This window comes from Mirounga angustirostris, unplaced genomic scaffold (genome assembly GCF_029215605.1).
Source record: "Mirounga angustirostris isolate CCGP_5_RB_7025 unplaced genomic scaffold, mMirAng1.0.hap1 SCAF_3, whole genome shotgun sequence".
In the NCBI taxonomy this organism is placed as follows: Eukaryota; Metazoa; Chordata; class Mammalia; order Carnivora; family Phocidae; genus Mirounga; species Mirounga angustirostris.
Genome location: NW_026991711.1, coordinates 150,293,962 through 150,312,619, shown reverse-complemented (window position 1 = coordinate 150,312,619; position 18,658 = coordinate 150,293,962). Strand labels below are relative to the sequence as shown.

Sequence of the window (18,658 nt, the reverse complement as noted above, 5' to 3'; positions counted from 1 at the left end):
TTAACACTGACCATATTTTATTGGAGTTGGAACAAAGAATAAGTAAATCCCCAATTCACTTATACCACCTCTTTCCACCACTGCATAATCTTATTTTGAAGGACAAGTGAGAAAAGAAGAAAGGGAAAAAGACACAGAACGAAAGATATTGGAGCCAATTGAGATTGCTTTTCACTTCTGTTTTCGTCCATCCAAATGGCATAGAAAAATAGTCTATTTTCTATGAAGTCCATGTTAGATTAATGATACATTTTTAAATCCTGCCTCATACACGTACATTTTACTATAAATAAATTTATTTTAGGAACACAGTATTTTTTTCATTATGACTAAATAAACAAACCAAAATAAAATGAATGACAGATTTTGTTCTGATTCACTTAGATCTCCCCAAATAGTGGTTCCTAAATGCGTATCTGTGAACAGGCTGTATCAGAGTCACATGGGGTGGTGTTTTTGGTTTTGTTTTTTATGATATAGATGCTAAGTCTTGTTCGGCAGATTCTGAATCTGAAAGTCCTGAGGGGACTCCAGCAATCAGCATTCCCGGGAATCTCCTTGGGGTCCTGATGCTCAGCAGAGCTGGTAAAACCTTTTTTAGGTTATTTTTGTTAGTGGATTCAAAAAACGGTACATTCTATATATGCATGAAGAGTTCAGATACTCTATGTTCATATGTAATATATGGGTAAAGAGTCAGTTGCTCTTTATTCAAATGTAATATAATTGAATTAATAAGACATTTCAAAGATTTTAAAACTCTAAGACTGCTTTTCGATTTGGTAGGGATGAAAAGAGATTTTTTTTTTTCCTATTGAAAGCTTGGAAAACTTATGTTTTTAGGGAAAAATTCAATTGGGTCTCTTGAAAATTAGCTATTAAGTCTAGGAAACTGAGACCTTGGGACAGGGAGGAAAAGCTTTTGTGTTACTGATTTGGGTAAGACAAAGATGTAATGCTCAAAACTCAACTGGTTAATCATCTTGAGTTGAATCCCACCTCACTGAGGTTTTGTACACGGGGTTTAGGATCGGGGAGGAAGTTACATTTGGTAGTCAAAGTTTAGAGAACAGAGTGATATGGTTGACAGCTGTCAACGGGCAGCCTACTATTATGGAAGACTTATTATGGGGGACTTCAGAATCACCAACTGATAACACTGAGCTGTATTTGCAGTCCCATGATCCAGCTCTCTGCCTCTTTTTTATACACACACACACATATACACATACACCCAGCACATATTAGTGTTGGTCAATTCTAAACACTAAAGAAGTTCTCTCTATCCTCTGCATTTAGTCGTATTTCAGCGTGGTTGCCAACGGCTGCCTTCTCACTGTGTCCTCACATGGCCTCTCCTCTGTGCTTGCACATCCCTGATGTCTTTCTTTCTTTATCAGAACACCAGTTTTGGTAGAGGAAGGCCTCATTAAGACCACATGTAACCATAATTACCTCCAAGTACGGTCCCATTGGGGCTTAGAGAATTTTGGGTAAAAACAGTGAAGTCCATAACAAATCCATATTAATGAATGTGAATCCAGAATGGGTTATATTTAAAATTTTTTCATTGGATTTGTAGGGGAAAGGGCTCTTAAATACAAGAACTTGAAGTTCACAATGCATTATGGGCTGAATTATGCTGCCCCAGAATGCATAATGCTGAAGCCTTACCACCCCTCCCACACCTCAGAATGGGACTGTATTTGAAGATAAGGTTTGAAAGTGCTGATGACATTAAAGTGAGCCCATTAGGATGGTCCCTTATCCAATCTGACTGGTGTTCTAATAAGGAAAGGAGATTGGACACACACAGAGACACCAGGGGTGTGTGTGCACAGACAACCATGTGAAGAGGCAGCAAAAGGGCTGCCATCGGCAAGCCAAGGAGAGAGGCCTCAGAGGACACCAAGACCACTGTCAGCGTAGTCTCAGATTTCCAGCCTCCAGGACTGTGAGAAAATAAATTTCTGTTCTTTGAGCCACCATGTCTGTGGTATTTTATCATGGCAGCCTAGGTGAACTAATACGCACTGATTATGTCTCCAGGCAATAAGAGGCAGTCCCGAACATTTTAATAAACAACACACAGCTTTTGTCTCCTCTCAGGGAACCACACTTCACAAATCTCTTTCACAGCACACAAAGAAAAATTCCTGAAAACGAGACCAAACACTATTAAATACACTTCTATCCCAAACACAGACCTCTCTGGAAGCACTCCCAAAAGTTGTTTTTCCTCCTAAAAATTCTACAGAATTTTGAATCGTCATTAACTGAGAACTAACCAGTTCCAGTTGGTAACCAATCTTATTTATTGAAATAGGAACATAACCTCAATGAATGAAAGATTAGAGTGCTTCTGACATTCAAAAAGAAGACTTACCTTTGTTTTCGGTTCTAGAATTTTTACTCCATATATTGATATTTGCAGCTCAACTTTAGGAATTTTCTGGCCTTCGGATTTCTTGATATGTCTTGCGAACTACAAATGAAAAGTTATTCAGAAAACTATAATTCTGTTTCCATGGAAAACGAACACACACACACATATATAATTAGATGTGTGTGTGTATACATATATATAATATATATTTGGAGTTTGTATTCAGTGCTGGACTTCCATTAAATAAATTATTATCCATTACAAAGTATTTTATAAACCCTGAATAGCTTCAAAATATTTAGTAATCAGAGCAATCTACCATTACTAGCATTAAATTCAGATATTCAATAACCTTTTAAAAAATTTTAATACTTCTTCCATTATATTTCAACAATTATAGTCATACTAACTATCAAGAAAATGCAAACTTTGCGGGTGGATCTTTTGTTTTTAATACCTTTAGAGAACTTACAGTTCCCCAGTGTTAGATATACCATCTTTGTCATTTCTAGATACTTACTTCATTTGGTAATGCCATCCTACCCAATCAAATCAATGAATGAAAAGAGACAGATTACCATATTTAAATTGAAGTTAAGAACTGAAATAATTATCCCAGCTAAAAGACTAAGACCTAGACTCATTCTAGAATTACGAGTATCTTAAAAACCTAAACATTTTTCCACCGTTTTCATAGTAATATTTATTGTAACTTCTTATTGAATTGGTAAGTGTATGCAAATGCCTGTTAGGTTTTTTTATAAAATAAAAAAGAAAATCCCAACATTCGTGCACTTTCCAAATGGGAGTTTCTGCCTCTCTCCCCTCATTGCCAGATTTAGTGGTGGAAAAAATTACAGGAGCCCAGTTAAATTTGAATATTAAATGAAGACTTAAAACTTTTATTTTAGAATACACATCTACACTCCGTATATATGTGTACACACATATAATGCATACATGCTAGTTAGTGTAGTATGTCCCATGCAATATTTGGGACACATACTTACACTAAAATATTATTCATTGTTTATCTGAAGTTCAAAGTTGACCAAGCGTCCTGATTTTGGCAATGCTACTGTCAATGCTGCTCTGTCCCTACTTTACTTCTTTCTACCATCCTCCTACCTTTCTTTTTAAGAAATGGGGGAGGGGGGGGAAGGACTATGGAAAAAATAAGATATTTTACTCCTCTTCTAGGGCCTCAAAATATTATTTCCCTACTATTATAATGTTTTTTCAGCATATGGATCATCCTCACTTGACTCAAAATAGATTATATGTCAGGCAGGGTGGGGTTTCAGTCCTCTTTCGTATGTCATATTTATTGGCATTGTGCATTTCTCTCTAATTTAGGACAGATGTGAGTACACATGTTATAGTTCAGTCCTAAAGCACAGAGTGGTTAAAAGCCCTTTTGTCTTTTCATGGCTTTGCACTGCCCTCAGAATAATATAATTAATGCATACACAAATGCCTTGAAGTGTCCGCCTTGGTATCCTGGGGTGGGGGAGTACAATTTATTTCATTTTGGGAGGTATAATTTTTTAGCTTGCTATCTGTCCTGTTCGATGAATGCAGGCAGCTCTCATTTTGCATCCAGAAGTCTTAGATTCTGCACATGAACTGGACGAATTTGTGCCAGATAATTTTTTGTATGTCTTCAAGAAACATGTTTTGTTTCAGATCTTTAAAAATTATTCCAACTCTCTCCCAAAGAAAGTAAGATTCAGTTTGTTTATTTTCCCTTCAGAATCTCCTTCCTGTATTGGCATAATTAAAACAATTTGGGGGTTTTCACATATGAAGGCTTACAAAATAAATCAGCGGCTTCTATCTGTCTCTGTGAATGCATCTGAGCACAGCCATTCCCATCACGGGCTGCAGCAGCAGGCTAAGCTGGCCTCCTGGATGCTGCTCTCTTCCAGAAACAAGACACTGAGCAGTGGCTCTTGTTTTTCCACATCTGGCCACCACCATTCCTGCGACCTCTTCTAGTTTCCCAAAGTCTGTCACAGAACAACCACTAATACTAAACCTCATTGAGTAACTTCTTTCCTGCCACGAAAAAGAAAAGAAGAAGTCATGTAAGAAATGGAAAAAAAAAGGAAAAAGTGGGGGCTATAGACAGAGGAAGAAAACAAAACAAAACAAATAGGAGAGGAAGGAGGGAGGAAAATGAAAACAAAATAATGAGATAAAGAAAAAGGAACAAAATATCTGATGTAGGGGCTTTGAGATCTTTTTCCCTGCTTCTTATCAAGATGAAGTAATTGTGCTCAAAAAAGATTTATAGGTCATCGCATCCAATACCCTGGTCCTAAAATGGGCTTGTAGCAGTCAGGCTGAGAATCTAGTTTTGCACCTACGCACTAAATAACTCTTTTCTTCTGCACAACACATTTTCTACATTAAAAATAACAACAATAGCAAACTTCCCAGTTTTACTTTCATGTATATCAAGGCTTATAATGGCTATTGGCTTTGACTGTCGCACAGTGGTTGCAAACAATGATGCCTAAGGTTATATTTGCTCAATCTGTATTTTAAACAGAATATTCTCACTCCTGTCCATGTTTTTTCTGAAATCGAAGTTACTGCATTATAGTTTGCATGTCCCCTCCAACTCAGTGTGTTTTGCTAACTCAAAGTCTGATAGACCTCTTAACTGTGTTCAAAATACTTCTAATTCACATGTTGAAGACTGCTTGTCATTCTTACTTACATTATATTCTTTTGTCTCCCTATTTACTACTTGAATGTTAATGCTTGAAGAGCCTTTTTTGCGAATTTCTTTCCATTTTTGCCTCAGTGGATTCATTTCTCGGGTCGTCTAGATAGTGATCGACCATCACAATTTGTATATGATAATCCAATAAAAATTATTCAAAGGGGGTAAAGCCTAAGCATCCTGGAGGGTATCTGGATACAGCAAACAAACAGAAACAAGCCTTGATCACCATAAAAAGATGGGGAAAAATGAAGTATTACTAGAAATTCATAGTTAAGTATATGTCACTAGTGAGTAGAACAGCTAAAGAAAATTTCTTACAGAGAGCACTACTGGGTTTCAATAGCACAATCACACGATTTCTATTTATTTCTCAGAGGACTTTAAAAAGATGAAATCTAAGTACACTGCTGGGGGAATATACATTATTAGGAAAGAAAACCAATGAATTTATTACTGTGAGTCAAATATTCAGAGCTACTCTTCCTCTGTGGCTCTTACAAATTGTTAACTTAATTAAGCATATTCCTAGGAATCAGCTATGTATGTATGTATGCATATAATTAAATTAAGCTCTAAACACTTTATTAATTAAATAACTGGTTATGAACACAAAAACAGTGTTATGCTACACAGAGAGAGTGAGGTCGAATGGAAAAAGACCAACATTAACAGAACTCAGCGGCAATTCCCAAGGCCTCCTTTGCTGAGGGAGCTTCACGTGATTTTAATGTAGCTGTATTGGGGTGAGGGATCTCTCCTCTAAAACTGGGATCCAGGAATGCTGCTCCCCTGCTTATCTCCCAGGGAAACTAAGAAGTTTTGGATCTATATATCAATATTCATCCACATGTAAACATCACAAGCAAACTGTTTATAAAATAGATTGTATCCTCTGACATTTGTACTAGTTGTATAAATAAAAATAAGTAAAACACTATTAAAAATGAAATTCATTACAATAACAATACTATTAAATATACAGAAGTTGAAAGGGTTTTTAAATTATTACATTTTGGAAAATCTGGTATTTTCTTAAATCTTGGGCTAAAACATGATTAAGAAATAGAAATGGTTGAACATGATTGAGAAACAGAAAATATGTTGTTATGGCAAATACGAAATCTGAAAGTAAAAATTTTAACACTTATAAAAATTATTTTAAGAAAAATTTATAAACTATAAATTCTCTACAAAATGATAGGAAAGTTGTATGTAACAAAATCAAAACTTTAAAATTTTTCTCAAAAAATAATCAGGCATCATTAAACACAGAAACATGAAAAAATACAAAGCTGAAAATATTCTAAGTATCCATCATCTTATATTAACCCTAAATTTTAAATTCTTTTTTTTTTTTTTTAAAGATTTTATTTATTTATTTGAGAGCGAGAATGAGATAGAGAGAGCATGAGAGGGGGAAGGTCAGAGAGAGAAGCAGACTCCCCGCCGAGCAGGGAGCCCGATGCGGGACTCGATGCGGGACTCGATGCGGGACTCGATGCGGGACTCGATCCCGGGACTCCAGCATCACGACCTGAGCCGAAGGCAGTCGCTTAACCAACTGAGCCACCCAGGCGCCCCTAAATTTTAAATTCTTGTCAGAAAACAGTACAAAAAATATTGCAAAGCTTTGAAAAATGAGTAAATATAAATAAAATATTAACTTATGTAGCAAGTAAAATCAATACTGAACTATAATGGATAAAAAGGCAGTCAGAATACATATGCTTAAGAAAAGTAAGCAGGAAATTGAAATGGGGGATGTGTACACAAAAGAGTTAATGAGTTGGGGTTTTTTTTGGTAGAGCCATAGCACCACCTTCTGGCCATTTCTACATGACAACAGAATTAAAGAGGAGCCAGGGTCTACATTTCTAAAATAAATGCAAATATTTTGAACGCTTGAATTTAGCCTCTGACCTCTGGCACCAAGGGAAAAAAAAAAAAAAAAAAAAAAAAAAAAAAAATATATATATATATATATATATATAATTAGACAAAAAAACACTGTTTATTTTAATTTGTTTATAAATCATTACCCTTAAAAACACTTTCCTACCTACAAAATTTTTGCAATTAGCAGCATAAAGATTGCTTATTAGATAAACATTTATTCTGGAAAAAACTTGAACAACAATTATCAAGTGAACATGCATTTTTAAACTATACTGCATACTTACTGTAAATCACACTCCTTTATTAACAGAGTACATTTCCAAATATAAAATGACATAGGAACTGCAAATAGAGTCTCTCCAAAATGTATGAGAACTAGCCACTGTTTAAAAGCATTTCATTTCAAATACCTCTACATTTTACCTGGTCATAATGTAATTTAATCCTTTTGGTTTGGGATCTGAGTTGACCCAATAAAGAACCTTCTAGACATAAAGACACATTAAGTATAAATACCATTATTCTTCTATAAAAAATACTGATTGTAGTGAAGCTGGACTCATGCCGAGTTTGAAATATTTTGAACATTTAAAGAGAATCTTAAATGTGGTTCATAAACTGTGAGGCCTTTTTAATCTTCTGTTAGTGCTTAAAAATACTGACCAAACAAGGGCAAGTGTGAATTATTACCTAATGAGCAGTGGAAAGAAATGATTGCCTACTCCACTTTTTTCCCAAATGGGAGAGATATCATCTTGAAAACTTTTAGCATATTTACTTGAAAGCATTGGTAAATTATTTACATGTAAAATGGGTAGATAAACATATTATCCATTTTACTTTCTTCCCCCAGAATACACGCCATCCCACTTAAACTCTTCTTCAATTTAAATACTCAGTAGATTCCACCTGATATGACATTCTCAAAGCAGAAAGATATTTTTTCATGTCTAGGACTTTGCCAGGCACAATCAAAGACCTAACCCTCTTCTAAAATAACTGGATGATCTCTAAACTAAAGTTAGAGAAGGGTTATTTTGAAAAAAACTGTGAGAATAACTACAGAGAATAACAATGAATTGTGTAAAAAAAAAAAAAAGTAGTGGTTTATTAGATTTTCTTAATGAGATAAAGATGAGAATTTTGTTGAAGGAATTTTTCACATCTTAATATCTCATGTCTTCTGGGATGGGGTGGACTTAGAAAAACATGCTAAGATATGTGGCATCTTACAGAAAATTTTCTCAGGAAACGTGATTATGAGTATGGAGTTGCTGATTTAATGTCTCTTCTGCTCTCTTGGTCTCACCAGTTCCCCATGTCCGTTCAGGGACAAAGCCACATACTCTGGGATTGGGGCATTAGGACATCTTTAACATACGGTGTCACTGCAAAATTCTGCTTGGAATCAATCCTAATTCTACACTTTCCACTGGTGGATGTGATCTCCTTTTAGAGCTAGTTGGTACGCCATTCCTAGTTTCTGGGTCAGGGCATGAGTTCACATTGTCCAAGCAAAGTAAAGGCAAGCTACTGAATGTCAACACATAGGGAACACTGCCATTTTTTGTTGTTGTTGAGCATGAGAAATTATGGACGAATAGGAAGAATGTGCCACATTCAGAAAAATAATTGTGGATTCATATTTGTTTTTAAATACGTTTCCCTGATCTGGTGATATTTATTCATCTTTAACAGGACAAAGCTATTACCTGCCACAAAGCTATTCATGCTTTGAATATACATCCATCTACTGATGACTTAAGACAGGATCGATACACTAGACATTGCTTTGGAGGGCTTTGCCTACCTTGAGTTTCCTGACAGCATCTCTCACAACTTCTGTTCCTTTAGGCTGCTCCACTTCCGTACTGCCAAGAAACTGAAAATGGCAATTTGTCAGATACAGCCTTCACCACACCGTACATCATCAAATCATTTTGAACTGTAACATGGCATAACAGTATACAAACTCAAAAATAGGGGTGCCCAGGTGGCTCAGTTGGTTAAGCGTCCGCCTTTGGCTTAGGTCATGATCCCAGGGTCCTGGGATGGAGTCCTGCGTCAGGCTCCGTGCTCGTGCTCAGTGGGGAGCCTGCTTCTCCCTCTCCGACTGCCCCTAACCCTCACCCACCTTGTGATCACTCCCCCTCTCTCTCTCAAATAAATAAAATCTTTAAAACAACAACAACAACAGAATACACATGGTATGGTAGTAATGCAAACCCAAATCCTAATTAAGCAGAAGATTTATTAATTTATATTATTTTATATGAGAATGTAAGTATATTACTTAACCACATACAATTCCTATTATTCAAAGATTTTTTTAAAAATCTTTTTTCCTAAATATCGTTATTTATTTATTTATTTTTATTCATTTTTAAAGATTTTATTTACTCATCTGAGAGAGAGAGAGAGAGAGAGAGAGAGAGAGCACATGCATGAGTGGGTGGGAGGGGCAGAGGGAGAGGGAGAAGAGGCTTATCCACTGAGCAGGGAGCCTGACAGGGGCTCTATCCCAAGATCCCAGGATCATGACCTGAGCCGAAGGCAGACGCTTAACCGACTGAGCCACTCAGGCACCCCCTAAATATTTTATTTGAAGATTTTTACGGGAAAGAAAACTAAAGCTACTTTCATTACGTTAGAAGAAAAGGAATAAAGTTGACTTAAAAATTTAAGATTTAAAATGTATTAATAATATATAAATTATTAATTTATCTGTAAATTCAAAGCATATAAGTGTTTTTTATTTGTTACGTGATTTAAATGTCATGGTATATTTTAAGATATTAATATGATTTAATACAGTTCATAATTTCAAATAAGCATTTTCTTTGTTTTCCAATTATGACACTCTTATAAGTACATAGCCTTTTAAAATACAAACTTTTTAAAAACTAATTACTCCATCTAAGAGCTATAAGCTAAACTACATTTAAAAATAAAACACGGATCTACGACTTTACTAAATTTTAAAATATCCCTGAAGGTTTTTAGCTAATACCTGACCTATCTACCCCACCCCCAAAAGAGAAAAAGTTTCATAATAATTACCATGTTGTAATAGACCCTCTACCCTGGAGAGATATAAGACCTCCTAAACAGAAGACCAATCTCATGAAACATGTAAGACTAATTAGAATTGAAGTATGGATATTTTATTCTATAAAATATTTTCTATATAATAATAGCCAATAATCATTAAATGCAATAAGTGTATATGATTTCCCAGACTTTGTCCACATAGTACCAATTATAACACCAGAATGAGTTAAAAATTCATCACTCCTTATATAAATACGTGTGTGTGTGTGTGTGTATGCACTTTATATGAAGTAAATAAGTAGAATTTTTTTATGTTAACTCACAGAATGGAAAGGAGCAAAATAGTAATGTCAGAGTATCTTCTTATATCACATTTTATTCCTTCCTTCATTCTTGGAAAAATAACAATAATAACGACTAAGGAAATCAGAGTTTTGTTTTTTCAGAATGGGCTCTCTCTATTACCAGTGTGAGAACTACCCCGGGATCAGGTTAAAATATAACAACGCAGATGCCCTGGTCTAAAAAATCAGCACTTCAAGGTAGGGTTAAGGGAATTATATTTCTAAAAGCATCACAGATGATTCCTTGTATGGCAGTCTAAGAAACAGAGTAAGAAAACAGTAACAAGTCAGGGGATAGCGGGGGCAGGTACAAAAAGTGACCTGAAAACACAGGTGCTAACTGCTGGTCCGCTTTCTCGTGAGCTCACGGAGGAGAGAGAGTGAGGCTCAGAAGCATTAGGGTAAAAAAAGTTTCAGTTCTCAGATTCTGTAAGATACAACAGTTCCTTTTTCTTACGTACTCAAACTATCCCAAACAACCCTATGACGGCCTACAGACGGTATCATCGGGCACTTTGGTTTGCCCAGGCATGACCTCAAGTTGGTAACCAGGCCTTCAAAAAAGACCAAAATAAATGGAGAAATTCTCAGCTTAAAAGGAATTGAAACCCTGCTTCTAAGATGTGGGACACAGTTGGGCGCCTGGGTGGCTCAGTCGTTGAGCGTCTGCCTTTGGCTCAGGTCATGATCCCAGGGTCCTGGGATCGAGTCCCACATCAGGCTCCCTGCTCGGCGGGAAGCCTGCTTCTCCCTCTCCCACTCCCCCTGCTTGTGTTCCTGCTCTCGCTGTCTCTCTCTCTGTGTCAGATGGATAAATAAAATCTTTAAAAAAAAAAAAAGATGTGGGACACAGTCAAATCTATTCTTGACACCAATGGACCTGTCACATTGCTTCCGTTTCAGATCAGTGTATTCAACCTTGGCTGCGTGAAAAAAATCACACAGGGGCTTTCCACAGACCAGTGCCTACAAGTCTGATTTAATTGGTCTGGGGCAAAGCCAGGGCATCTGTGCATTTGAAAGCTCCCCAGGAGACTTTAATGTGTCACCAGGTTTGAAAAGCACTGTTTTAGATCCTCCAGAAGGGATAAAGGGTTCAAGGTGACAGGAGGAGAGTTAACACAATAGTAGCTATTTAGTTCTGAGTTAATCCATGGGGTAAACTCCTGTTCTCCTGCTCCCTGAATTTATCGTATCACTGAGAGATTCTCCATTAGTGAGTGGTCTAGAGTTCGCAGAAACAGGGAAACAAAAGTAAACTCTTTACTGGTAAGTGATTCTTGAACTAGAAGGAAGTGTGTGATGTGTCAGTAACAGACTGTAAGAGTTACTAGAAATATTTATGGAAGAATATTCATTTTTCAGCAGAAATGCCATGAGTCGTAAGTATTATATGTAAATAGGCCCACATGGGAAAATTATGGAAGAACTCCAAGTACATTCTAAATGAATTAACCTCTTGCAGTGCTCCAGGAACCTTTTAATATTTTTTTTTTAACAGTGGCTTTAATTAAATCATCTGAAGAATGAAACACAGAGAGAAGCCTTGAATGATGGTAGGAATTAAACTGTGCAGACATCTAATATGGAGCTTGCCACTTAACCCAATTATTCTATGTAGTGTTAAATAACGTAAATGGAAATCATTTTAAAAACGAAAAGTATATCATTCGTTATAATATTTCCTGTACTTTTTAAATTATAGAAGTCATCATGCTACTTACTCAGGTTAAATAAATCATATTTATATGCATTCCCTATGTCTATATAAGATATTTATAAAACCCTTAAATATGATGCAGCATGCTGGAATCAATTCTAGGCTTGGAATCTGAAGATGTTAGAAAAGTCACTTAATGTCTGATTTATTTGACTTTTGAAAAATCAGGATAGTGATATTGCTCTTCTCTCCTTATAAAATTTTTCTGAAGATCAGTTACAATGTGATTTAAAAAAAAAAACACAACTCTGTAAACTATAAAGTGCTTTATAATTCTGAGGGATTCCATTTCTTTATTTAATGACAATATGGGGAAGACACTAGAATTTAGTGGATACTGTTGGTACCTGCTCAGCTCTCCTTTGATAGATCCACATTATCAGCACTAGGAACCATCCTCTAGCTTCTGCACACTTTGCTGTTAAGAGCTCACAGTCCAGATCTTCGGAGGATTCCCTTTGAGCAATGAAGCCACTTTGCCAATACTGAGCTAGAAATGCCTGGGAGTTTTTTGCTCCCCCCGCCCCACATTACCACATTTTTTAGCTAATGACTAGTATGAAGTACAAAGGCCCAGCTCCTCTGCTTGGACATAGGGTAAACTCTGTGATGTAATGATATCATGCCGAGCTTCCCTCAGAATCAGACTGAGGTTGGGGCTTCACTTGATGCTGTACTCGTCCTTGATTTCTTCCCCTTGTCTGCCCTGCTTTTCCACACTCTTACTTTGCTCCTGGGAGCTCTCGCTTAAAATTACTTGCACCCAAATCTTTGTCTTAGGATCTTATTCTGGGAGGAACTGACCTGTTAAGACACTATTAAACACTTAATCGCTTACATTTAGGAACATACAGTCCAGCATACAAACTCAAAAACTGGAGCACCTGGGTGGCTCAGTTGGTTAAGCGACTGCCTTCGGCTCAGGTTATGATCCTGGGGTCCTGGGATCGAGCCCCGCATCAGGCTCCCTGCTCTGCGGGAGGCCTGCTTCTCCCCCTGCTTGTGTTACCTCTCTCGCTGTCCCTGTCTCTCTCTGTCAATTAAATAAATAAAATCTTAAACAAAAAAAACAAACTCAGAAATAATAAATGCTCTTGTTATAAGTGCTATGAAAAGGCTTGTATGCAAATTAGAAAGAGGATTTCATCTTTTTCTACTCTGCCTGGTGCCTGAAGCATAAAAGAAAAACTGGAACTCAAAATCAAGCCATGGCCAAGAGATTAATCCATCCCATACCAACTGAGTTGTTAACTAGCTGGAGGAGTTGAGTTCCAGAATCACGGGGCCCCAAGCAGCTGCCATGGTTCAGAGGGAGGTGAAAGAGAATAATGCTGCCAATAGGAAGAAGGTAAGTGTTCCAGGAAATGCCAAAGGGAATCAGAAAATTTTGATCATTAATATTACTAATTAGGGTTGTCAGATTAGCAAATATAATTATAGATCCTGCTGGTGGTGGGAATGTGGTACAGCAGCTCTAGACAATAGTTTGGTAGTTTCTTTTAGAATTAAGCATGCACTTATCGTAGGATACAACATCTGCACTTTGGGGTACTTATCCCAAATAAATGAAAATTTATGTTCATGTAAATATTCTGTGCACTGATGTTCAAAGTAATCTGTTTGTAATAGCCAAACACTGGAAACAACCCAAATGTCCTTCAGTGAATTAACAGTTAAATTGTGATACATTTATACCAGGGAATACTACTCAGCAATAAAAACCAGTGAATTATTGATACACACAACAACTTGCATAGATCTCAAGGGAATTAAGCTGAATGGAAAAAAAAAATCAATCTCAAAAAGTTTTTTTCTGTTAGGTATTTACCTAAGTGAAAAATACAGGGGTCTTTTTGTTTGTTTGTTTGGGTTTTTTTTTTTTTTTTTTTTTTTTAGCATTCTCTCAAAAAAATGGGACATTGGTATGTTTAACATTTTAAACTGAGTAAAAATAATCGCTTTTATGATTTAGCAACTTTATGTTTTAGCTCCTCCATGTGGCAGGAAAAAGCAATGATGAGAAGAGAGCATAATGTATCAGACTGTTTTTGCTTTATACATGTAGATTCAGAGTATCATTTTTCAGTGTGGCAAAGAGCAAGAGAAAGGTTATGTGTTCTGTTGCAAGTGGTAATGATTGGTGGCATTTCTTCTCACTTTAAATATTTAAAATTTCATCAATTATTTTTCTCCATAGTCACAAACAGGCAACATTCATTTCGGTACACATTTTTTTTTAAGAAAGATCAGGAATTAGACCTTACATAAGTACAAGTACCTGTCTTTCACAATTGTGTGCCTATGCTTTGAAATGCTACAACAAAATGTTTCCATTTTATTATGAATAAACATTGATATTTTAACAGTAATGCACATTCACTGTTTGGAATTTAGAAACTACAGAAAAATATATCAGTGAAAATAAGCATCAGCTTTTATCTCATAACCAAGAGGTAGCTATTCTTTGAAAATATTATCTTTTAAATTCATGTTACAATAAAAGTAATCAGCCAATGACAGTATTGGACAAACTTATGAAAACAAACAAAACCTCTTAAATTTCTAAAAATGATCTATTTATTTACTGGGCATTATTGTGTGTGCATGTGTATTTAAATTTTTACTACCAGCCAAATTGTTAAGAGTTGAGATTAAAACATTAAATATGACTCCTAAGCAATATGGACAGACAAGAAAGACATAAAAGACAAAAAGGGCATTTAGAATATATTAGACTGTAGGAAGTCAGATGACCTAAAAATCTTTTCTGTATTCTTAGTCTATATATTGAAAGGTATGCCAACATGCCATGTATCTTCCACAAACTATAAAATATCTTTGCAAAATCTTCTATAAAAGCTTTGACAAATACAGAGAAAATTTTTGATAGTATAAAGCTAATTATATACTTATACTAAGCTTATTATATACATATAGCCTATGCATCTCTCTGCTCAATGCATTTGAATACTCAGCAGATGCACTCTCAACAGGTATTTTAGAAGCTACAGTCTGTTAAAATTAAAACCAAAAATGTCATCAAATATATAGACTTCTCAAATTAAAATGCTATTAAGATATTTCACTTCCACAACTAATTTTTAATTAATTAAAATGATACAGACTTCTCTTTTAAACTAATCTCAAGTAATGCCTGGATTGTTTCTTCCAGTTCATTCATTGTATTCCATTACACCTACAATAAGCATTTTGCAAAAATGTGTGGAAGTTTGAGGATTCCATCTTCATTTTCGGAGACTGGTATTTTGTCACATGAAAAGCTGCGCAGTTTTATGACTTGCTTCTTTGCCAGTAGAGAGCAGTGTTGCGCATCACATGGGTTCATTCCTAATACCAGCTTTACTTGCTTCCTCAAATGTCTTTAAGATCACTCTATGAATAAAGTAGGGTTTTTTAAAATGCCAGATAAATAACAATCAAAATAATTAAAGAGTTATAAGTTTAATGGCTATGAAATCTGACACTATTTAACATATATGAAAGAGCTAGTTTATGACAGAAATATATGAAACACGCTTTACTTATCTCAAATCCAAAATATGCCAATTTTATGTAGATAAGATGTTCTTTATATAAATACTTTAAAATATTAAGGGAAAATAATTTCTACCGTTCACAACATAAAAGATTTATCTAATGTTAAGGTTAACAAATAATTGGCAGATAATGACCAGTGGATATTCTAAATACAGAATAAAATAAATGGGCATGTCTTTATCTTTATAACCAAGGTTGCAGAGCCTCAAATAGAATAGGGCTAATTTTCTTGGCATTAACTTCACTGCATATGTGTAAAAAAAAAAAAAATGTACTTAAACCTTCTAGCTACTCAACTGCACCCAGGAGATAAGCCATATAGGAGTAAGCCAATTTAATTTTATAGTCTTTATTTGGCTGACTTGCCATGTCACTATGCCAAGCAATGCAGGAAAAAAAACATTTTTAAAAGGCACATCAAAACATTCAACTGCTAACAAAGGGTCAGAATCAATCAGATTTGAACCTATTACTTAATCACCAAAACCATAATCCTGAAAAAAAAAATTAAAATAGATCCACCAAAAAGAAAGGTTATACTTTAAACTAAATACTCTGAAGGTTATTCTTTAAAGGAGGACCAGGAAATTTTGATGGAGAATAAAAAAAAAATATTGAGCTCAGCATTTAAAAACTCTACATTTTATATTTGATTTGATATTGGGTTTCTCATTTTATGATGGCAACTTTCTATTAAATTATTTCTGTTCCTCTTTTACATGGATATGGAGTGTATCATTTTCATAGGCTCTTGCTTTTAAAATGAGAGTTCTGAGTTTAAGCCAAAACAAACCTACTGGCTACCACAAGAAAGTATGGTGTTCAAGGGTCTCCCAAACTGAGCTCTGCATCCCATGGGCACAATAAGCTGCACCAAGTTTTTGTCCTGTCCCAGAGGCACCTCCTCAGTCAGACTTCCTTCCCATCTGAGAAGTGAGACAGGCAAAGTGAAGTCAGGGCATTCACTTGTATTGTTATAAATAGTATTACAAAAATAAACCAATCTATACAGAGAACCAAAACCATGGGCTTTGGAGACAGACAGACTTCACAATCCACCTTCTTATTAGAGAACCACTCTAATGGGGACTGTGGACTGTGTGGTTATGGGCTATGGAGATACTCTCATCCAACTCCCATTATTTTAGGGATGCGAAACTGAGGACCAGGAAGTTGAAGTGTCTTCTCAAGGTCAGGCAGCTTGTTAGTAGCAGAGATAGGGCTAGGATTCCAGCCTTCCTAATTTTCAGACACATGCTCTTTACTTACCTTAAATAAAACAGAAACACAATGAAAGATAATATAGTACACTGGGCATATATTACTCATTTATGCCACATCCATTTTGCTAATTAAAATTTATATTGCATGTTCTTTCTACTGTGAAATATGCTTAAAATCTAAAGGTGTTAAAAGAATATTTGGTTGGCTTTACAGTGAGGTAACCTGAATTTCCAAATACCATTTATTTACTGAGACTCTCAGAGACTCAATTTCATCATTCATAAAATGGGGATAAATTCATAGTGTTTGTGTAAGAATTAAATGAGAAAATGCAACCAGTGACTGAAACAGAGTGAATATTCACTGAATTTAGGCTTAGAAATTAAATTAAGATAACAAAATCTTATGGCCACAACAGGCAAATAGTCAACCCACCCATAGTGGCTGTGAAGTAAGGAAGAAAAAAACCTATTTTAAGCCACCAGTATTTGGATTTTGGCTCTTGAAGCTGCTACAATTCTTACCAGCACATAAGCAGGTGTATTGGTTTGTCTCTAAATTTTATTGGTTATTTTCAAACATTTATTCTTCCTAATTGTCACTGTAATTTAATTGTAATTCTCATTGCAATCTAATCAATTATATAAAACTTGAGACAAGTGAGATTTTTAGAACATCTATACATGATATGCCTGTTTGTGGATGCTTTATCTGTTTTCAGGAAGGCTGAGTATTTTTCTTCCCATTTGCTTTATACTTTGGGGTTTAAATAAGGTTTTTAAAATTCTATTTACCACAAGTTATTGCTACTATAGGAAATACCCTGTATCCAGGCAGCTTACCAAATTATCCTCTCAAGCACAGTAGTTTTATTTTTTAAAATTTGAGTCTACTGGAATATAATTATCAATAAAGAGAAATACATTTCCTTTTCTTTCCCGATATTGTTACCAGTTACGTCTTTTTCTTTGCTTATAAAACAGTAAGGAATAACAGTGGTAGTTAAGTATTCACTTTTTTTTTACAATTTTTTAATTTATTTTTTGACAGAGAGACAGCAAGAGAGGGAACACAAGCAGGGGGAGTGGGAGAGGGAGAAGCAGGCCTCCTGCAGAGCAGGGAGCCCCCAGGACCCTGGGATCATGACCTGAGCTGAAGGCAGATGCTTAACGATTGAGCCACCCAGGCGCCCCTAAGTATTCACTTCTTATTCTTCAATTTCATGGAACTTACTAAAGCTTTTGGCAATATATTATACTGCCTATTATTTTACTTCAGGTTTAAACTTCGACAAAGTAATTGCCTCAAATCTGCTTGTGTTCCTAAACTCTTTCGACAAAGAATATATTTCTCTGGAGAAGCCCCTACTATTTCAAGAATCTTCACCTCTTTCCTGAGCTAAATTTATCTCTTTCTCTCCCTTTTGGAACAATCATTCTTTAAAACCTCTAGTACCCCTCCTACTTCAGGGAATAGTGTTCCCGGGGCTTCCTCTCTGAGAAACTGTATTATTATTATTATTATTATTATTATTATTATTATTATTATTATTATTATTTCTACTATATCTTAATCCATTTTAAAAATATTTGTTTTACAGCATCTAATTTCAGGTACTGTCCTAGACCAGGAGTATAGCAGCAAACAAAACAGACCAAAATCCCTGACCTACTAATGCTGCTGTAGGCTCTCCCCTTATCCCCAATGACCAGAGAGGGTGCCTGTGTTTTCCCAAAGGTTCTTTC

At 35.6% G+C, this 18,658-nt stretch overlaps 1 protein-coding gene across 15 annotated transcripts in view; it reads right to left on the bottom strand.

The window, feature by feature from the left end:
• Window positions 1-18,658, bottom strand: part of GULP1 (GULP PTB domain containing engulfment adaptor 1) — a 275,824-nt gene that overhangs the window by 65,653 nt on the left and 191,513 nt on the right. For all 15 annotated transcript variants that reach the window (XM_064586812.1, XM_064586809.1, XM_064586805.1 and 12 more), the window contains 2 exons: window positions 8,827-8,898; window positions 2,387-2,485 (listed from right to left, as the gene is read on the bottom strand). In XM_064586812.1, the coding sequence (XP_064442882.1) occupies window positions 2,387-2,485; window positions 8,827-8,898 (171 nt within the window). The remainder of the gene's footprint in view (window positions 1-2,386; window positions 2,486-8,826; window positions 8,899-18,658) is intronic.